This window comes from Quercus suber, unplaced genomic scaffold (assembly GCF_002906115.3).
Source record: "Quercus suber isolate HL8 unplaced genomic scaffold, Cork oak 2.0 scaffold_249, whole genome shotgun sequence".
NCBI classification, from domain to species: Eukaryota; Viridiplantae; Streptophyta; class Magnoliopsida; order Fagales; family Fagaceae; genus Quercus; species Quercus suber.
In genome coordinates, this window is record NW_027069705.1 from 656,587 (window position 1) to 679,910 (window position 23,324).

Genomic DNA, 23,324 nt, shown 5'->3' on the forward strand with positions numbered 1-23,324 from the left:
ACATTTTAAGTTTGGACCAAAGATTTAAGCGTCAATAATAAAAGTTGATACAATCTGAATTCAAAGTTGGTATATAGCATTGGAGAGTTTAAAGAGATTTGAATTGGAGGGAAATAGTGTTACAATGTGTAAAGTGAAGGGGAATGATGGCAAGTGTGATCATAGGGAGGATTGTGAGATGGGGTTCTTGTTTTCAAGTGAAGTAATGGGGGAGAAATCCAAGAGTCGTGTGGTTTTCAGGCGGCGAATAATAAAGCTATGGTTGATTCGGGTTATGTCGTTTACGTTGCTTTGTGCTTGTGTTGGTCAGATNCTCAATGATTGATTGTTGTATCGATCTATCAAACTAACCAGAAGCTTTCTGTCCAATAGAATGGTATCTTTGTGTCCTAAAAACCTGAAGTGAGAATAATTCAGAACAGAAAAAAAACAAGTATCACCTTAGATCATATTTTTTATACTTTTCTGATAGAAAAGACTAAATTGGTCCATATGAATAATTTGACAATTCAGAAAAAAGAAAAAAAGAAAAAAAAAAAGATCTGGGTGGAATTCGACATTATCATGCTCCCCACTCTCTTGAATTGAGTAGTGGACATTCTAATTATTAATTAATGCTTTATACCAAACAGAGTGGTAGTGAATGCTCAGCAAAGCTATCATTGTTAGTAAAGTTCAATTAGGACTCTTCAATTCATCTATAAGAGAACATGGAAAAATGCAACTCATATACACATGAAAGTTTATTTGTTTGCAAAAAATATTTATCAATATCTAATCCAAAGCTAGAATACTCAGTTCTGAATGAACAATAGGTCACTGAAAATATTATACTGGAGAGTGGAGCTGTCTATAACATGAGAATAATAACCACGTCATTGGAAGCAGAATATTACCTGCGATGGCCTTCAACAACTTTAGCCATGTTTCCATCATATGTAGGAACAAATATATCACTCTCCAGGGAAATAAGATAATCCAACGCAGCCATTTGGGATGAGTGGTTCTTGATAAAACTCAATTCTGAGGGCTCCAGCAAAGTATCTTTTGTAACCTGTACCATAATAGTAAAAAACAAATTGTTATGGAATCTCTTAAGTAAAGATATTGGAAGGTTGCTTCCACTGCCTCATACTGACCAAATTGGGAAAAGCTTCCACCAAACTTTGCATCCTCCTTTTCCCACCATATATTTTTCCAGCAGCAATATAAATTTGAACATTACGATCAATTCCCAGAGCTTTAAGTACTAATGTGGTTTCCTCAGGTGTCAACGGGCACAACCCGAGAGCCTTTTCATCTTAGAGTTTATAACTTTGTCCTTCCACCATGGGTAGTCATATCTAATGAAGTTTGATTTGCCAAAGTTAATAATTAATTGATAGTAGAACCTAAAATTTTGGTGGATTTGTAATTAAAAATAATTAGAGTAACCTCAGTTTGGTGAGTTCTTCCACCTCCATACTATTGCAACCATGTGTGCAGCCAGAGAAAGCGAGCATGTCCATTTCATATCTGAGATGAAGGACCAGGAAAGGTCCCTTCTCCCTCAAAATCCTGACAACTTTTCTACCCAATTCCTCTATCTGGGAAGTAAACCTCAAAGCTTTGAAGTTTACTTGGCAGCGCAACTTCTGAATCTCAAGAGGTAGTCCATTATTAGCCATTCGAGCATCAGTTCTACTTAAATGTACAACTTTTTTCTTTTTCAGCAGGGGAAGAATCTGTTGGCAAAGACTTCAGGAAATTAGTTGCATTAGGGAAAATGAAATACAAACTGTAAAGCAAAAGGGTAGCTGATGCAAGCATTACATAATACATATTCATGAACTAACCTCCTTATAGTAGTAGGACATGCTAGACCAACTAACTGGTTGCAATGACTTTAACTTTCCATTTTTAACTCTTCCTTGAGCCCTGGTGGTAATTCCTTCAATATCTGAACCTCATCTTTTAATGATGTAATGAAATGATCAACATCAAATATGTCATGGAAGTCACTGCCAAATTAAGGAAACATGCTTAGCATTGAGAAGAGTACTAAATCCTAATTGAAAAATATGCATTTATAAAGACAAAATTTATCACTATCTCAAATAAAGAGTGCAAGAGTGTCAACCTACCTTGAATCAGCCCAAAAAGAGGTTTTATCCAGCTGTGGAACAATAAGTGTCGCATTTAAGTATCTGGCAATTGTAACCATGTCGCATATCTGCAGAGAAGATCCAGAAATGAGATACAAACAACGCTGGACACAGTAATTGCCTATAAGATAAAACTCAGAGAACAATTCACATTGATACTGATTGCAATCAAAGTGGCAAATAACTCACTGCTGCTCGCATTTGGTTCAGTCCACCATTGCAGGAAACCATAAGAAAACCATTGTTCTTATAACCCCTGCAAACAAAGCTTATCAATTACAGAACTGATAATTGACACTAAGAAATCTGAAAATTTCATCCAAAGAAAAAAAAAAAAAAAAAAAAAAAAAGCCCATAATAGTGAAATTAACAGAGAATGAAAAAATAAAATTACCAACATAATAGCATAAAAGCTGGTTTTTTTTTTTTTTTTGGAAGAACTAAATCAACTGAGAATATTAAAAAATTCAATAGTTTTCTTTTAAAGAATTTGCCTCCCGTGAACAAGTAAAATACACAAATGGATATATAGCTTAAAAAACTGTGGAAAATTTAAAATAAACAGAACAGACTAACATAGTAGGTGCAAGGTCAAATTTCAAGAGAACATGATTGAACTCAGGACCATTCCAAATAACAATCATAACACATAACCAAAACTGAGTGTTTAATTCAGCAACACATTAGAACTTCTGTCCCAAAAGTAAAGAAAGCACAATAACCATTGAAAGAGAGGGAGAAAGATAGCAACTGAGATTATAGTGAGAAGCCCAAAACTCACTCTTTGGTGGGGAAGCAACTTTGGCTAGATCAGAAGGTAATTCAATGCGCAGAGGCACTTCAGAATGACTAACCCAAACCATTGGCAATCTTGGCCTCCAAACCGTCCCCAATGTCAATATCTGACCAACACAAGCACAAAGCAACGTTAATCTGGTACGCCAAGGCAATGGAGATGTCGATGCTACTTGTCTGAAAGTTCGATTGCAAAAAAAGGGGAATGTCTCTCCAGGGTGCTGATTACAAATTAAGATGGGGGGAAAACAAACATGCATGTTCTTAGATTAATGTTTTGAATACCTTTGATTTAGCATTATAGTGATAGATTTAGTCAAGCATCATGTTGTTTTGGTCTTGAAACTGAAACAAACATAGATGATAGATCTCATCGTAAATAGATAGGAATACCATGCATTCAGAGTTCATTGTAAGTTATTGGTTTTCCCTTCAAAAATTTAATAAAACATGGGTTTGCTTTAGCCGAAGTTTTATGGCAATATTCAAAGCATTGCGTGGAGAGGCCAGGGAAGAGAGGCAATATTTAAAAACAACTAATTCACCCCAACTCTGCCAAATTATATTAATCCATACTTATGTGCATTTGGATGAGTACTCCGCCCATTTGTCGTGTTGCTAAAAATTAGTGAAAGCGTAATTGTACATTAAAAGGTTAAAGTTTAAAGAATCCATACATAAATAAACAAGCTGAAAAACTAAAAGAAAAGTTGCTGACAAACAAACACTTTATAGTTCAATTATGTGAACCCTATGTGAGTTTGGATCAAGTTTTACTTGGAAGTCTATTTACTTATATTCTGAACCTAGACAAAAGTACAATTGCATTTTGGAAAACGAAACTTTAAAAAGTTATACACAAACAAATATGTTAATAAACTATCAAGAAAAAAACTAATTCAAACATACAAGTGAGTTTAGATTAACTCTTTTTTTTTCTTTTAACTTTTTTTTTTTTTTAATGTACAACTTTTTTTAAGTAGCATTGAAGTAGTTTTGCTAATTTTCAATAAATAAGTAAATATTTAAAAATAAATAAATAAGTCATTTTGCTCTATCTACATGGCTAATAAAATCACAAAGTCATGGCCTCAGTCTCCCTGTCTATCCATGTCAAGTTAGATACCTATCTCCAAGAAAAAACCGAACTCAAAACATTTTCAGTGCTATATATTATAGTACCAAACTTCTGTCTTTTCCTTCTACATATCAATTTATTTTCATCTGCCCCAATACAATATTCATTAAATTTATCCTTGGCCTTGGGACAAAAAGTCATTGGTGAAAAGGGGAGCAATGATGGCCGAGAGGACATATGAAAACTGGCTTTTGGATCTTCCTTCATACATGATACATCCAATAAAATTGGAACGTACGGATAAAATCATGATCAACCAATATTGTTACCTATATGGATCTAGCCTGATCCCTAATATATTCCATTAATTTCCTACCAGGGCATAGGTTAAGAGCCTACAAAGATTGGTCTTTTCAAGCACCTTAATTGTTGTTGTACTTAGCAGATCGGGCCTTGGAACTGGCTCTCTCTCTCTAAATTAAATAACTGGCATCCAATGTCAATTCCCTATCATTAATATAGGTTACCATGGAAATGATTAAAAAAGGGGCTTGGGACTTAGGAGCCAATCCAATATTTCTAACTCTTTTTTAAATTAAAAAGTTGAAACTGGTTTGGGCTAACAATGTCAATGTGTATTTTATTTTTATAACCAAACACTTCTATGTTTGTACTATTAAATTGGGTTTAATGTAATTTGGGGAAACGATTTGGCTAAATCTAACATTGGAGAATTATTGTTTGATGATCACAATATTTTTATTTACTAATCAACCACTATTAGGTGGTAAATTTTGACTTTTTGTTGTGTGCTTATTGTAACAAACCTACTTGATTCTTATTTGGGATTGACTAATTAGCACACCATTTGCCAGGAAGCCCCTCCTGTATTGACATTCACTTCTATAGTCAGAATGAGGTGGTTGGTAGTAGTTACAGTGACCAATGAAACATGACAATCAATGACCAAATGAATAGAAAGACCAAGATACTAACCACTTCTATAGTCAGAATGAGGTGGTTAGTATCTCGGTCCTTCTATGTTACCACTAATGTTTTCAGAGTATTATGTCAACCATAGTGTTACTGTCTATTGTAACATGAGCTGTTAACAAATGTGATAAAATTACTATCACATATGACTCGATTGTTGTATTTTCAAAATGATTTTAAAAATAAAAATAAAAATAAAAATAAAATAAAAAAGAATCATGGGTTATCATGTGACCCAAAAAAACTTTGTGTTGAAACTGAGATAAACATTATTTTATTTGAAACTATCACAGTTTAATTTAAAACAAACAAACAAAAAAATTCTAAAAAACCATCAAGTTATTGCTCAATGTAATGCAAGTTATCAACAAATGTAACAACGTAAATCAACAACAACCAGGAACAAGATTTATGTAGATAATCATTTCATTTTGAAGGAAAAAACCACCGGATGGACTCTAATATAAATTCAGTTTCAATATCTTCCCATGTCTATATGCATATAAGCGGAACAGTTTCAGAGAATCACTCTCTTGTGAACGTGGAGACGATAAAAAGTATCGAGGCTTGGTGAAGAGCTTTACAAAGCTTGTTTTGAGTGTTTTTAATTAATTTGGAAAACTTTGATACATTGACATACTCAAGAAAGTTTTGCATGGAGTGCAATGCGTTGGGTGCAAAGCACCGTGTGGGTCCAGCCCACATGCCTTGTCAAGAGCTCATTTAATGGGCATGTCACTCTTGTCTTCCGTGACTTTGTGAGAAGTCTAACTTCTCTTAATGAGAAGTGATCTAAAGCGTGTTGGACACGCTGAAGAAAAATAGAAAAGAAAGAAGCCGCAAGGCCGTTTGCAGGGCGGGCCCTAGGCTTAGGCCAATTAGGCCTTTGCCTATGGCCCCTTACTAGAGAAGGCCCTAAATTTGAGGGTAAATTTTTTTTATTTTTTTTTAAGTTTTTTACATATAAATATTTTTTAAAAAATATTAAAACATTTTTGTTTATATCTTTTTTCACTATTAAATATGCTCAAATAATTAAATAATACTAGGAAAAAAGATGTGACAAATTTAAAAAAATAAGTCTTACAAATAGACATGTTACTAATCACAAGTAATTGAAATAGGAAAATATTTAAAATATTATAAATTTTACTACATAAATTTTATTTATTTAATTATTTTTATACAAAATAAAAATTATACTCTATCCTAATCTAAGTGTATATATGTGTTAAACTCTCTTCTAAAGGCTTAAATCTCGACTATTGCCCCTACACTCCACAAGAACTTATAATTGTGGAGTGATCACTGCACCAAGGGTGCTTAGTGGTCTCTATAACTTTTATAATTTGATGTGACAATGAATAAGATATGTGGTTTTCAATAAACTATTGAATGCATTTTTGAATGAATATTTGTGATTTATGATTTGTGATATATCTTTGTAATTCTCATATTGTAAATTTTATAATATTTCTAGTATTTTTGGAAACCTCGTGTCATTGATCACATTCATTATAAAATCAGTTTGTAGTAAAATTTGTTATAATTTTAGCATTTTCTCAACAACAAAAAAAATCATATTAAAAAGTAAAAAAAAAAATGGATTTTAAAAAAAAATTATTATATAAATTATTAGTTAAAAAATATTTAAGTGATAATATAAATACCCCATTTGAAAATTTTGCCTTTAAGCCTCCAAAACGCTTGGCCGGCCTGGCCATTCGGTCTAAGGAGCTGAAGAAATAGAAATTGGTTGAAGCAAAGTCAAGACAAGTTGGCTTTCATTTATTGTGATTTGATGTTAAGAGTGTTAATGGAAAAAAAGAAGGAAAAGATAGAGAAAAAGGAGAGGCCATTCGGCCAGTGAGTAAGCAGAGAAGTCCAGAGAAAGTGAGGACTAGTGCTGTCCTGAAGAACTGCATGAGTGAGAGTAAGTAGAAGAGAAGAAAAAAATAGAGAGAGTAAGAGAAGTCAAAAAAAATACGAAGCGATACTTATAAAGAGGACATGTTAACAAGCACCGACTGGAGAATGTTAAGTAGCAAAAAAAAAAAAAAAAAAAAGTCAGAAAAAAGTAAAAAAAGACACTAAGAGATAATTATAAAGCTGAAAAAATAAGATAAAATTGTAAAAAAGACAAAAAAAAATTTGTCAGAAAAATCTCAAAAAAGTTGTTCATGGGCATCTTGCGGACCCAATAAAATAGGGGGCACATGTTTGTCTATCTTTTGGTGAAATCCATGTCAGTCCTATAATACATTCAAGTTCGAAGTGCCTTTTGGCAACATGGAAAAGAATCATTGCTTAAGAGATAAAGCTACCTATAAGCATACAATCAAGCCTGTTGGGATTGCCTACTCTATGAATGTTTCTTAATCAATTTCTTCAAACGAATCAGCAATTTGGGATAAATTATAAGCACATGTAAGGTGGAAGTCACGTCAACAAAAAAAGACCTAAATATTTTTTGTTCTCAATCACATTATATAAGTCAGTCATACATCTAGGAAGAAACCAAAGAAAAATTCATAAACAAATCAATCATGTGTTGGCCCGGTTTAGCTTCTTTTTAAACCTCACTTTTTCTTAAACATAACTTGTTTTTTAAGCAAAATGAGCTTATTCAAACATACTTTAGTCATTTAGTTCTCGCACTACAAGTGATGTGACTGACACTGAAAAATGTGAGCAATAACATATTTGATTTTAACTTTTGTTTTCTCCAAGTTTCCTAACATTTATCCAACCGTCCATCCATGAAAAATGTCTTTTATTCACTTAAATTTCAACAGACAACCATTCAAGGACACCCAAGTGGTGGGCAGTGAGCTCAAAGAACTTGAAGGACTTGTCGTCCCAAGTTCTATCCATCACATTATCGATCCATAGAATTGTAAGATGTCTCATGAACAGAAATGTGAAATAGTTTGACTAAAAGCTTGTACACCATTTCCTTATATCAAAAAAAGAAAAAGAAAAAGAAAAAAATCAAGGGACGAAGTCAAAAGCTCTTGGAAAAAAACACATGAAGACAAACCAGAAGCATTCAATACACACATGAGCCAATTTTTGAAGTTGAATAGTGAATACCAGCCTTGTCTGGTTGCATCTCTCATTTATTTCGTGCTAGTAAATGTCAACACTTGTGTCAACTGTCAACTTTAAGAGCATCTACAACCGGAATTCCAATCTCATCCTATTTTACCATTTTAAAAAGTCACTTTATCACTTATACAATACCATTTTAACATACATTTAGCATACCAACCTTTATTTTCTTATTCTACTCATTAAAATAATATATTTACACATTAAAATATATTATCCAATAAAATGCACTCCTCTCAAAAAAACCCAGAAACTCTGTTCCAAAAAAGAAAAACCCAGAACCCACCTTGCCACCACCACGCCACCAGCCAGCAATCACCACCACAACCAAACTCACCACCAACAACAACCACAAGAAACAACCATCAAGAGGAAAAGAAATACAAAAAATTGCCAAAAACTACCACCACCGATTGAGGAAATTGCTAAGAAACACACAAAAATTACCAGAAACACACCAAGAAGAAAAATTACTTCAAACCCACGCTCGAGGAAATCACTTCAAACCCACCACGTCAACTCGCCGGTCTCCACAAGCCACCGATCAGCAATCCCAAGCCACCAATTGGCAAACCCAAGCCACCGATCAGCAAACCCACACCGCTGATTTGAAACCCAGGCCATCGAAAATACTCCATCACCGATTTGAAACCCACGCCATCATCGATCAGCAAACGCCATCACCGCCACGCCTTCAACGGACCTTGCTTCGACCAATAGCGAGTCAGAGAGTGAGAGAGCGTAGATGAGAAAACAGAGAGAGTTAAGAAAGAAAGAAGACATCTCAGCTCTAGAGACAAAGAGAAAGAGAAGACAGAAGAGAGAAAGAATAAAAGTGATTAAAAAATTTATACAATAGTGCTACAGTGCCATTCTACATGTAGAATGGCACTATAGCACAATTATATAAAATGGCACTATAACACAATTCTAAAATTTTTTACAATTCTTCAGTTATACAATCCCAGCTGCCGACTCTTTTAGGCTTGAAATGCCAAAATTTCCTTAGATTTGGCATTTACAATTTTGAGTGCAGATGCTCTAATTCTATACATTCAAACTGCGATCATACCATCTTGTATTGTACAACATCTTCTTGGGATAATTTTCTCATCAGATAGCATCCTATGACAATTTATTTTTCATTATTTTGATTGACTAGTCACTAACTCAAAAAATGCACTGAAAAATTCAGGAAAAAAATTTATTATATATGATACAAAATTAATTAATAAAATATTCATAAATATAAAGGGAAATTAAAGACTTTATATAAAACAACTTACCTAATTAATTAGAATGTGTTTAGAGAAAATAAAATATAATTTAATAAAAATGTATTTTATATTAGATTACTTTATCCAAAAAACAGGGTAGTTAAAATTTAATTTAAATGAACATTATTGAGTACTATTTATAATTTTTTTTTAAATTAAAAATATATATTGAAATGATGACATAGAAAAATAAAGACTTTTAAAATTAAAAGTTTATTTGACAACATTAAAAACAAAAGTTTAAAAGCTTTTATTTTGTATTATTATATAAATACCCACACTGAATATTTAATAAAGACAATTCCATTCCATGAATCAAAATCAGACTTTAACTACAAACATAACTAAACCCGAAGGATACCAAATATCCACATGATTATTTCTTACTTGTGAGATTCACATACGCTTATGCCAAGAAATCCACCTAAACTCAGGCTTCTTCTTTTTTTTTTTTTTTTTTTTTGTGCGCGCTTAAATAGTACAAAATCACAAAAGTACAGTTACACCTTTAAAAATAAAAAATAAAAAATAAAAATTGTGAGACTTTAAATAAAAGAATGTATACAAAGAAGAAGAGTACTTCTCATAATTTAGTAATGTTGGAAAGACTACTTCAAGCAGATTTGGCCTGTGTACTCAGTCAAGAAGAAGAGTTTTGGGCTCTTAAATCCAGGGTGAATTGGATGATGTTCGGGGATCGTAACACCTCTTTCTATCACATTTCAACGCTGGTCCGTCGAAAGAAAAACACCATCAGTGCTATAATGTCAAACTCTGGAGAATGGGTGTATGCGGAATCTGAGGTAAAGGAGTTGATCCGCAATGGGTTTTCAGCTCTATACAAATCTTCCCATGTCTCTACTCCCCTTCATGTCCCTGCTGCTAGTACTTGGCAGGCTCGCCTTACTAATGAGGACCGAGACAGTCTTGATTTAAATGTTACTGATGAGGAAATCAAAGTAGGACTCTGGTCCCTTAAAGCATTCAAGGCTCCGGGACCTGATGGGCTACATGCAGGCTTCTTTCAACGGTTTTGGCTCGTAGTGGGCAGATCGGTAGTGGAAGAAGTAAAGAAGGTTTTCCTTTCGAAGGAGGTCCCAGAATTCCTAAATAAAACTCTTATTGCTCTTATTCCAAAAATGCCTGGAGCAGAATCCTTGAAGCATTATCGCCCTATTAGTCTATGCAACACGGTGTACAAGGTGGTGTCAAAAATTATTGTTGCAAGATTAAGGCCTCTTTTAGGACAGGTTATTTCACCTTTACAGACTGCCTTTGTTCCTGGTAGAAGGGGTACTGATAATGCCATTATAGTGCAAGAGCTTGTGCATACTATTAGTAGGAAAAAGGGCAAGACTGGTTATATGGCAATTAAGATTGATTTGGAGAAAGCCTACGACAAGCTTGAATGGAGCTTTATTAGGGAAATGCTCATCCGAATAAATCTTCCGCAAAGTATGGTCAAGCTCATTATGAGCTGTGTTTCTTCTGTCTCGACTTCTATTCTAGTTAATGGCACAAGTTTGGAGCAAATTTTGCCTTCAAGAGGCATTAGGCAGGGGGACCCGTTATCCCCATATCTATTCATTTTATGTATGGATTTTCTTGGCCAACTCATAGAAGAGAGGTGTAGCTCCAAGAAATGGACTCCTGTGAAATCAACTAGGGGGGGATTGGCCTTTTCTCACCTATTCTTTGCGGACGATCTGGTTTTATTTGCTAAAGCGGACCTTGCTAATTGCTCAACTGTCCGAGAGGTGTTGGATGATTTCTGTGGCAGGTCCGGGCAAACAGTCAGTGAGGCAAAATCCAGAGTGTATTTTTCTCCAAATGTGGATGGGGATTTGAGAGTTTCCCTTTGCAACACCTTGGGTTTCCAATCTACTCCTAATATTGGAAGATACCTTGGCATTCCTATTAAACATCCTGGTCCTTCGTCCCAAGATTTTAATTTTGTCCTGGATCGGGTAAAGCAAAAACTTTCTGGTTGGAAGGCAAACTTGCTTTCTTTGGCGGGAAGGGCGGTTTTAGTGAAGCATGTGTCCTCAACCATTCCAAACTATGTTATGCAGTGCACATATCTCCCTAACAAGATCACTGATGGTATTGATAGGGTGAACAGAAATTTTCTCTGGGGTTCTTCGGAATCAGCTAGAAAGACCCATTGGGTTGGTTGGGAAAAAGTCACCAGAGCTAAGGAAGAGGGTGGCCTTGGTTTTCAGTCTGCAAAGGGAAGGAATTTGGCTTTGTTAGCGAAACTTAATTGGCGATATAAGATAGAAGAAAGCTCCCCATGGGCTCGGGTGCTCAAGGGAAAGTATGGCAATACTAGAAGATTGAATTCAAGGAACAGTGACAAACTACCTTGCTCAAGGGTATGGTCAGCAATGAAGAAGGGAGCTGAGGTCTTCCATAAGGGTGTTAGATGGACTGTTGGTAGGGATAGTGAATTAAGTTTTTGGAATGATAGCTGGACCAAGTTTGGGCCACTTCGGCAAGTGATTCAAGGCCCAATGACCCGTGCAGCCTTGGGTCTAAAGGTGAGAGATGTGGTTTCTGATGGTGGTTGGGATTGGAACAAGATTCCTTTTGAGCTTCCTATGGTAACGAAGCTGGAACTTCAAGCTGTCCCTGTTGCGATGGCCTCGAGAGGAGGGGATAAGCTGACATGGACTGATTGTGATCACGGGATGTTCAATATTGGGTCGGCATATAAGATAGCTACAAAGGTGGAGCATGTTAACCACTTTGGGGGCAGCTGGATTTGGAAGGTTCAAGTCTTGCCTAAGATTCAAACTTTTATCTGGTTGTGTCTGCATAATAGCATAGGAGTGAGGGACTGTCTATGCTCAAGAGGTATTACTGATGATAACTCTTGCCCTTTATGTCACTCCTCTAATGAGTCCATTTTACATGCCTTAAGGGACTGTATCGTGGTAAAGCCAATTTGGTTGCATTTGGGAGCTCAGAATATTGATTCCTTATTCTTTGAAAGAGGCATAAATGAGTGGCTTAAGGTGAATGGCACCAACAAGCTTACTTCGGACCAGCTGCATATTCCTTGGTGTGGTTTGTTCCTAATGGCCATTTGGCTGCTCTGGAAAAGAAGGAATCAAATGGTGTTTAGAAATCAGGGTCCGAACCCTCACTTGGCTAAAGAAATCATCCAGAGAGCTTTCGAATATGCCTTTTACGCTGCTCCTACCAAGGTGCCTATGCGTAGAGTTGTAACTCATGTCCGTTGGAGTAAACCAAATGCGGGGTGGATGAAACTTAATACTGATGGTTCTTCACTTGGTAACCCAGGCTTGGCAAGGGGTGGAGGTCTGATTCGGAATGAAGAAGGCAGATGGGTAGTGGGTTTTGCTCGCAAGATAGGAATTACTTCAAGCTTCCTAGCTGAACTTTGGGCGCTTAGAGATGGCTTAAGCTTATGTGTTAGCCGTGGTTTTGCAGCTGTGGAAGTAGAATTAGACGCCAAGTCTATCGTGGATGCTATTTCTAACCCGGATTATTCTAACATCCTTGCCTCTTCGCTCATGGATGATTGTAGGCACATGGTCAAGCAAGTTCCCCGTATCCAGTTTAAGCATTGCTTCCGGGAAGCCAACCGGTGTGCTGACGCTCTTGCTAGGATGGGAGGATTTCTTGATGTTGATTTTACTGTTTTTGAGAGTCCGCCTGTGGACATCTCCAGTTTTTTAGAGTTTGACTGTAATGGTCTGTTTTTGAGCAGACTCTGCCCAGCTTCTTTGTTCTCAGCTTAGTTTTGTTTAATATAATTCCTATTCACCAAAAAAAAAAAATAATAAAATAAAATAAAATAAAATCCAAAAATAAAAAATAAAGCAAACCAAATGCATGAGATACTTCAGCAATTGATGATGAAAGAGATATTTCATGTTGACATCACATAGTAAAGAGCAAAAGAACACAAGAAAAATGAAAAGCAAGTTCATATGTTATAATGAATTGCATTGAAAGTTAAAAGCAGCTTCTCATTATATGTTGCATGGAATCATCGATCTGAATTTGAAGTACAAAGAAAAGAATATATGACATACTTTTCTAAGATGGTTCATGCAACCTGTCAAACCAAAGAGCATTAACATGTACAACTGACCTGGACCTATTTGTCTGCCGACCATGACATGGCAAAAATGACCAGCACCAACCCCCACTTCTCAGGGCCCACTCAAAAAATAAAAACCCCCTTAAAAAATAAAAAGAGGAAAAAAAATAAATCAGAAAGAGAGAGATTAAAAATAATAGACTAGCTTTCTTCTGTTCTGAGCCTCTTATGAGCTAGCTCAGACTCATTACTACAGCTACCAACTCCAGTATGCACCATCACTTGATCATCCATAGACTGTTTCTCATGATCCTGAAGGAATAGAAGTTATTGTTTTCATTAATAGTAGCTTGTAACTCATGTATATGCATGGATACACTTAAAGATATACGATAAGATGCATAATATAATTCATATATATATAATTTAAATATTATTGATAGTCATCTTTATATTTTGTTAATTCTTTAAAAAAAATTGTAATAATATTATTAGATATAAAATGTAAATTGTCAATTTTTTTTTAAATTATTGTGAAGCATTTTTTTTTTTATTATTAATCATTTATTCTAAACTACTTGGTTTTTGTACTTAATAACTTACTTGGATAAATATTTAATATGTGGTCCTACATTTTATTCTAAAATTAAAAAATAAAACTTTTTAAAAATAAATAATTTATGACACACAACGCAAAATTGAAACTCTAATTTAAAATTCTAATTTGAGTTTCTCTCAACTTCACCTATTATTATTATTATTATTATTATTATTATTATTATTATATATTTGTTCACAAACAAAACTCATCATATGATACTAGGAAAAAGAAAAGAAATAAGAAATCATCATCCAGGCTCAATGGTACACAAAAAAAATGATATGTCGCCAATGAGCCCTAACTCAAATAGCACCTCCTCCCAGATTAGAATGGGTGAAGGGTATGTTTGTGGATTCAAAATTCACTAGGTGTGTGTGTGTGTGTGTGTAAACTTACCAATTGAAAAGAAAATTAAATAAATAAATAAATAATAAATTTTTAAAAAAAGTATGTCACCTACCAATGTCATTTTGGAGAAAATGAGCATCAATACAACAAATATCCCCATATGGATTTTTCAAAGCAGTGGTGGTAGCAATAATAGAGTTGAAGAATAAAACAAACCTTTGAATTGGATGCTACACTAATCGGTCCACTATTTGAACGTTTCCCAACATTAACTTGTACTGAAATGCTGGCCTGTGACAAATCGACCCCAGAAGATTGCAGCGCTCCGGTCAGAGAATTCAGTATCCTGTTCAACACCATATCCCACTCAGCAACAGCAGACACAATTACCATTTCCACGCATACATAATTATGCATCCTAGCCAAAGATTGACATGACAATAGAAAGTCCCAGAAATAAAGGGGGTGACAAAGTTTCAGAAGTATAGGAAATTAAAAACAATACCTTGCTGAAAATAACAATGGGCTATCCTGTTAGTACATGCACTTGCGTCAAACGCGAGTACCACAGGGTGTCATTACAAATACAAAGTTCCAGAAATTACAGAGATTACTAGAATTTTCAAGAATAACGCAGCCTGTCCTCTAGGTGTAAGCCCTAACATCTAAGCCCTACTGTAATTATGTTAGACAAACCTCTGAAGGATCTTTCAGGAGCAAATGAAACCTGAAATTCAATAAATCTCATTGACCAGGTTATCACCAATAATTTATTAACATAAAATTCTCTAATGGAAACCCTTCTTGTAAAAGCTGCTACTCAGATTACCGCAGGTTTCTATCCAAATTTCCCACTAGATGGGTTTTGAACCTTTGAAACATACTTGCCACATATAAGCAAGCAAACTTACTAGACATGTGGGACTTAGATGCACAAGAATTGAATAAGGACATACTTTTACACAACACATGTATTGCAGATTACAACCCAACACACAAGCATCAAGTAAAACTGGCTGATATATGTAAATCTATACCAAGCCAATGAATGCGGAAAACAGCTATATTTGGCAATCAGTGCAACAACGTCATTATATATATATATATATATTTTTTTTTTAAAGGTGGGGGACAAAAATGCAGATGCTCACCCTTGAGAGTAGGCACTTGAGATGCTATCTGATCCACTATCAACAGCCAGCTCCTCCCGTACATTCAGCAAATTAGTTGGAACAGCACACTCGGTTGCATATGGTCTAGCATGCCACCACTGGGGTTGAGGCTGGGAAGGCAGGTTTTCAGCATCAGAAATGGATTCCTGCAAAGTCTCTGTAGGCATACCACCCCTACAAACAATATCAAACATGTTTGGCTTTGTTTGAACATTCAAAGGAACAGGTGGAGTAGTTGACCCAGTGAGATGATCCAGTACTTTGTAAACCACCTCCGTGGCCAATTCAGATTCCGTTGAGTTCTGTGCATTTGAGAGAATAGCTGGGGGGTCAACATTATTCTCAAGGCCAAAACCATTCCTTATAACTTGGGAATGATCCATAAAACTCTCTGCAGGCCCACGATGATTTCTCTGTTAAAAGCAAATGTAAGAAACCATTAACATGTTTCTTTTGAACAGACTATGGGAATCAAAAAGCTTCAAAATTCATATAATTTTTGACACTTTGAATTTTATGACTTCAATTGCGGAGAAATCAACACTTTTATTGTTTTTCATCTTGGGCACAATCTACCAATTCTCCATTCACAGAAATCATCAATCAAAGGAACACCCTTTTTCCTCAAAAAGTAAAGCATGCACATTAGCTCTCAAGAAACAATCATTGTGCACAATCCATAAAAGACATACGCCTCTACATTCAAAATGAACATGTGTTACACACCAGCAACAAGAACGTGCACATGCACTTGGAAAGCGCAGGTGTGCCGATTGGGTCAGCACACCTGAGTCCGATAAGCATGGACGCGCCATGCAGCTGTGGACACAGCTGCATGCGCATCCATGACTTTCTTTTTTTCTTTTTTTTTTTTCGATTTGGTCTGAAACGGGCCGAAACAGGCCCTAAATCTGTCCGATATGTACTGAAATAAATGTTTAAAATTTAAAAAATAATAATAATAAAGAAAAAAATTCTGTCAAAACACACCATTTTGACATCCTAGTTTAAAGAAAAACCCTAAACTCATCTCTCTCTCTCTCTCTCTCTCTCTCTCTCTCTCTCTCTCTCTCTCTCTCTCTAACCCTACTATTGCTCTTAAATTGGTATATGTTTACCATTATATGAAAAAATATGCTTAGCAATAAATAGAAAATATAAATAAAAATATATTTAATAATTTATCACTAAACGTATCCCGCTACACTCACACCCTACTTTTTCAAAAATTGCCAAGTCGCCGCACCGCACCCACACCCGCACCAAATCTGCACCCATGCTTCCTAGATATGCACATGCAAATTTACATGTAAAGAAAATGCATGAATCCCCACAACACCAAGATCTTGAACTTCAATTTGGTTTCCTACATAATTACCAGGACCACATCCTCAATTTTCCAGAAAGAAAGCCAATTTGTATTACAAAAACTTAGAAAAGACTGTAACATGTGGACACCTGCACTGAACCTTTGGACCACACGAACCAAGAACTGCGTGTCTTTTAAAATAAAGAAAATATATGTTGGTATAACAGTTCAGAAACGAAGTTATCAACAAAGCTATGTAGGTTAATTTGCGTAGGTGACTAAATCTAAACTTCAGCTTTACACACTTTATACAACAATAGCATATAGCCAATAACCATTTTAACAAGAAAAATGAATTAGAAAACAAATATATGCATTTCAGAAAACTTAGATATAAGTTGAAGTTAGCATGCAACTGCAGAAACTTGGTTCTGGTTGAAATTTATCACATAAGAAATCAAAAAAAAATCTCTTAGATACAAAACCTGAAGCCCATCTTTCAGTCACAACAAACAATCCTCACTTACACAGGCTCTGCTACACAAGCACTCATCAGCTGCAGGTTTGTGTCTAGAGCTAGGATCCATCTGCATTCCAAATGCTTCAGTGCAAGGACAGAGCTAATTTTCAAAATTTTCCAAATTTCTTATTCATACCCTAGTATGAAACAAAACATCTGTCTAGTGGCCTCTCTGCTCATTTTCATATAAAAAAAGAACATACAACTTAAGTTTCTGTTGTGACTTCTAGCAAAGAAGGACCATGTCCTCTCTCATTTGTTGAAATATCTGATTGGCACAAGTCAAACAAGCAACATCTTCAACATGTATCTGATACACCATCCATGTTCTGCATTGTTCAATGCAGGTACTGTACGCATTCATAGGAGCCCAAACACACAAAGCTATAAATGAATGCAAGCGTTGAGTGCCATGCAAAAAGCAACAAGGAGTCCAACACTATAAATTAAAACTACATGCCATTGTGCAAAAACAGAGACAAACATATCCAGCATCAGTATTTTACCCATGGTATCAATTTTTTTGGCTCCGGATTCCACCCCCGGTAATCTCCTTCATACGTATTTAACTTCTCTTGTAAAAATTGTACGTACTCTATGACCTGCATATAAATATGAGAAATTTTCAATTTCTAGGAAGTACAGATACAGAAATAGGGCATACCATGCATATGATACGATATGGACATGGTGATACAAAAACAACTAGTTGCTAACCCGCGCATTCACTGTTAAATTTTTATATATAATAAATATTTAATCAATAAGTACTAATAAAACAAAAGTCAAATTAGAGAATTTATGTAAAAGAATATAGCTAATTTAATTCAAATTTGTTTAGAGAATATCAAATTTAATTTAATGGGAATTCGCTTAGTGTCAGTTATTTTATCCAAAAAAAATTGTGAAACCTAATTAGTTTAAACTAACATAGTAATGTAGTTTAGCACTGTTTATTTGTAATTCTAAAAACCAAATTAATTAGTTTAACCATTGTAATAAATACATATATACATATACATATATATATATATATATATGTATATATTACAGTGGCGACATTGAAAAAAGTGGGCTTTCAAAAGTTTATGTGACAACATTAGAAGAAGTCAACAAAAAGCCAAAAGCTTTCATTTATAGATACTTTAATTGATTAAATATATAAATAAATCTTAAATATATATATATATATATTATGTTATTTTTTTAGTTTAAAGATAAATAGCAAAAAATAAAGATCTAAAATATGTCTAAATAATAAAAAGTATAAACTAATTAACAAATAATTATTTTTATTGAAGGGGCGAATGAGAGAAAGGGAGAGAAAAACCAAATTAAAGAAGCACCTGATACTTACCTAATACCGAAATGGCTGATAATTTAAAGTATGTGTGCTTCCAAGGTCAATTTTGAGCCACAGGAACTAATTTCCAAAATAAAATTATAAAATCAAAACATGACCAATTGGAATACCTCCAACAAGAATGAAGCCTTATCTCTTTTTTGATCATTTTGCGGTATGAGATTCCTCAAAATCTGAAACCTGCCTCAAAAAAAAAAAAAAAAAAGAGCAAAGAAATACTGTCAGGGCCATAAATTAGAAGGAAATATTCCATGGAAAAAAAAATCACAGGAGGAAAATTGCATTGAAAATCAATATTCATGTATCAACAACCCTATCACGTCATGTGAATATGAACAAGAAAGGGAAAAATAAAAGAGGGATTGAGAGCAAGCAAAATGATGCTAAATTTAAAAATTGAAGCACAACACTCTGACATAAAATAAACGCAAAGTATTCAATTTGGTGTCTTCACCGACTAGTCAAAAGATTCAAATTTAGGCTGCCACTAAGAAATCAAACAGAAAAAAANTGATGGTGAAGTCAGCAAAGATTCACCAATTCGAGCACCATGAAGAGGAATTCGAAGATGATGATGAAGGAGAAGAAGAAGAGGATGAGGAAGACGATGGTGATGGTGATGGTGATGGTGGAGGCAGAAAAAACAACAGCAACAGTAACAGCAACAGCTCCTCTTCGCTCCTAATAGGACTACACCTAGGTCTAGAGTCAGGGTAGGTGGGAAGAGCAGCAGCACCACCCAGAATCAGAGGAGCACTGCCCATCGTTCCAAGCACTCCCAGACTGAGCAGCGAAGGAGAAGCAAGATTAACGAGAGGCATGCCCTTCCCTTCCTTCCTTCTTTCTTTCTTTCTTTTTTTATTTTAATTATTTGCTTCTCAATTCACTTGCTTACTCAATTTATGAATTATTCCTTTATATAATATAACTGTAGTTTTCTAACCAAAATCAAAACACCCATTAAAAAAATCCCTTTCCTCCTTGGACAATTGTAGAAAGCATAGTAGAAATGAATAAATCTAGGACACACCCAATTTCACATGCTAAAGTATGCTAGAGTGGGTGGCTAGGAAGCACGGATACTTCATTTAACTTGTCTTACAAGTGTTTAAACCTTGTCATACTGGTGTCATACTGGCCGTTTCATGTTATAATTTTTCAAAAATTGCTGTGTCGTACCTGTTTGTATCCATGACTGTGTTTGTGCTTCCTAGGTGGGTGGTGGATACTTTATCCAACCACTTCTTTTCGACCACTTTAGCAAGTTGTGAAATTTGGTGTGTCCATAGTATTGTTGGAAGAACGGTGATAGTTACACAATGTGTTTAGTGGACACAAACTGCTTCATCAGCTGAAATTGAGTTTTGAAAAAAATGATTTTTTAGTTAAAATTGTGAAATTGTGTTTTGAAAACACTATTTCACCATTTCACAATTGTAATTGAAATCGTGTTTTCAAAACTCGATTTCATGGGACTTTGCAATAGGGAGTGTGTAACAAGATTTAGCCTTGTTGGAAATTTAGGTCACAATTAGTGTGCATTTGGATGAACTTATTTTAACTATTTTATGTATTGTGTAAAAGTACAGTTATACCTTAAAAAAATGGATATTTTAACAAGTTCTACATTGTCTCAAATTTGAGGTAAAAATAAGCTCATCCAAATGAAACTTATGTTATAATTCAACTCCCATGGGCCATAATAATAATAATAATAATAATAATAATAATAATAATTGCCTATTAATTCCATTGGTTCTTCAAGAATGAGCTATAACTCAACTGACACTTTGATGGTATGGATAGTATTAGTGAGGTCATTGATTCAACACCGGGTGAATGTGTAACTTACTAATAAAAAGGAAAAGAAGACTTTTTATCCTCAGTTATTTGTGTGTTCAGCCAATAAGGAAGCTTGTATTTCTGAAGTGTTAAGTCCTCCAATGGGTGAAAATGATAGAGTGTGGAATTTAATATTTTATAGGGAATTCAATGACTGGGAGTAGTGGCTTCTTTATCCTTTCTTCACTTCATCCAAACTCGGATTCCCAGGGGTGGAGGTTGTGATAGTCTTTGTTGGCGTCTAAACAGAAGTGGGAAGTTTGACATTCGGTCTTTTTACCATAAGATTCGAAATGTAACTCATTCTACTTTCCCTTGGAAGGGCATTTGGAAAGTTAAGATTTCTAAAAGGATGGCTTTCTTTATGGGGACAGTAGCTCATGGCCAGATTCTAACTTTGGATAACCTTATGCTTCGTGATTGCCCCTTGGCAAATCGTTGTTGCGTGCGCTGTTGTAATGAGGAATCTTTGGATCACCTGCTAATTTTCTGTCCAGTAGCTCATTCTTTGTGGATGTATATGTTCAGTTGTTTGGGATTGATTGGGTCATGCCAGGTTCAGTTGCATATTTATTATTTTGTTGGTATCATTGGCTTGGGAAACATAATTCTGATATTTGGAATTTAGTTCCAGGCTATCTAATGTGGACTATTTGGACTGAACGTAATTGGTGTTCTTTTGAGGATACTGGGAAATCTCTGTCTCAGTTGTTAGATTTATGCCAACGGTCCCTCTTTGATTGGTCTCGATCTCGGGGTCTCTCGGATTGTTCTGCTCTTATGGATTTTCTTTTGTCTCTTAGAATAGTTTAATGACTGTTTGTTTTTTTGTTTCTTTTTACACTTTGTTCACTATTGTGAACCCTGTGTATTTTTCCCGCTATTCCTTTTTCAATAATATTTTCTTCTTTTATTTAGTTAATGTGGCTCTTATTCAAAGGACCCCTAAAAGTTCTAAACTGGCACTTTTACCCTTCTATAGGCCAAGGATTTAATGGATTTTTTAATTTGTAATTAGTAAGTTACACATGCATATAGGGGGTTTTGAACCCATAAAATCACTCCCCACCTAGTTCTTACAAGGGGAGGATGTGTCATTTGAGCCATAATTCAAGGGATTTTATGGAATATATTTGCATTCTTACATAAATGAATGAATAACTACTACTTTTCATAATATTTTTAGTCTAAGAAATTTGTTGTCATCAATAATTGTATGTTGAAAGCTGATTCTTCACGTACTGCAGAGGAAATTTAAGCTTGTGGGAGAGCAGAAAAAGTACAAGTGTCCATCAAAGTTGCAAAATAATGAAAAAGGAATAAAAAGATAAACAAGTACAAGAGGTGCATGTTTTATGATACGAATTGCTTCTTGAAAATGTTTATGACACGTGTGTTCTTTAATATTTTTATGCTAATTCCCCGGGGGAGAGTCCAAAGGGCCCTGCCTTAGTGAGGTTCCACGTCATCCAAAAAAAAAAATTATGTTAGTTACTGAATATTTTTTTTGGCGCGGGGTGGTGGTGGTGGTGGTTGTGGGGGGGGGGGGTGTGGAGGAAAAAGTTCCACTGACTTCTGGGTGTTTATTGTAGCAAAGGAATTTTCAGGATGGTCAAGTGAAAATAATCTAAGATTAAAGGGAGTTTTCTGTAGTTTTTTTTAATGAATTTCAGAACTTACTACATTCAAGTTTTTGAAGCTGTCTTTTTCTAATTTTCTGTGCAAATTTTTTCTGTTTGATTTCTTAGTGGCTTTTTTTTTTTTTTTTTTTTTTTTTTTTTTTTTTTTTTTTTTCTTTTTTTAATGTTGTTGTCCTTTTGATTTTGTATTCGGTGGTGGTCCGGTACTAATGTGCGCCACCTACCACATTTAGTGGACCTTATTATTTTAAGGTTTCAAATTTACAAACCAACGGACTAAAAATGTTTCGTTTCAGAATGGGCTGACTTAACAAGGTCCCACACTTCTGGCTGCTACGAACTTGGGCTGTACTGTTTCCCAGCCCATCTTTAATATGTGCCACAACTGTAACATGTGGCACAACTTTCTCCACAGGTGCCGTAGAGTTGTCATGTAATAAATTGTGGTAAAAGTTTTGATATTAGCATTACTTTTACTCCTATTTTTTTTTTCTTTTTTTTTTTCCACAATTTCTAGTGCAGCTAATAATAATTTTCTTCTTTAAATTTTTTTTTAAATAATGTAATTATCTAATGCATTATCCTCTGTACCATTATGGGATTCATGAAAACACATATATTTCCAGTTAATAATTATCTTATACATTTAACATATTTGGCCTTATAACTCATAGGATCCACACACTATGAAAAAGATGATACCTATATTTAATATATAAAATATATTTTCCCTTCAAGCAATACTACAATTTTTTTAAAAAAATAAATTTTGCCGTTCCATAATATTATCTAGTTCTTTCCATGGTTAAATTTGGGCTAGAATCCCCTCCTTCGCTTATTGCAAGTTAAAAAAATGAAACAAACACATAAAACTATGTACACAATTATTTTTACAATCTTTTTTTTACAACTTGCAGTAAGTTGTAATTGGAGTTAAATCATTTTCATTTAAGTCTACTGCTGACAAGATTTTTACCAGAAATTAATCACAATAATCCAATGTAAACAATTGTAAATATATGTATATATATATATATATATATATTTTATGTATTGACC

General features: G+C 34.7%; 2 protein-coding genes across 2 annotated transcripts; both read right to left on the reverse strand.

Moving 5' to 3' along the window:
• Positions 1-306: 306 nt before the first annotated feature.
• On the reverse strand, positions 307-8,745 carry LOC112023856 (rhamnogalacturonan I rhamnosyltransferase 1). Its single transcript, XM_065780881.1, is given in 10 exon segments — positions 307-397; positions 897-1,054; positions 1,140-1,291; positions 1,294-1,343; positions 1,435-1,724; positions 1,836-1,901; positions 1,904-2,000; positions 2,124-2,212; positions 2,334-2,400; positions 8,633-8,745. Coding segments are annotated over 10 exon segments (1,173 nt in total).
• Positions 8,746-13,375: 4,630 nt separating this feature from the next.
• Positions 13,376-19,108, reverse strand: LOC112023827 (transcription factor BIM2). Its single transcript, XM_065780882.1, has 6 exons — positions 19,104-19,108; positions 18,894-18,963; positions 17,927-18,022; positions 15,571-16,004; positions 14,636-14,765; positions 13,376-13,782 (listed from the first exon to the last, which is right to left on the reverse strand). The coding sequence occupies exons 1-6, from the start codon at positions 19,106-19,108 to the stop codon at positions 13,672-13,674; spliced, it is 846 nt and encodes a 281-aa protein (XP_065636954.1). The 3' UTR covers positions 13,376-13,671.
• Between the last annotated feature and the right edge of the window lie 4,216 nt (positions 19,109-23,324).

Excerpts from the sequence above, each read along its gene's own strand:
- LOC112023827 (XM_065780882.1), bottom strand. Across the intron at positions 18,023-18,893 it reads AGGCTTCATTCTTGTTGGAG|GTCATAGAGTACGTACAATT; the intron begins GTATTCCAATTG and ends ATTTATATGCAG. Across the intron at positions 16,005-17,926 it reads CAAAAAAATTGATACCATGG|AGAAATCATCGTGGGCCTGC; the intron begins GTAAAATACTGA and ends TGCTTTTAACAG.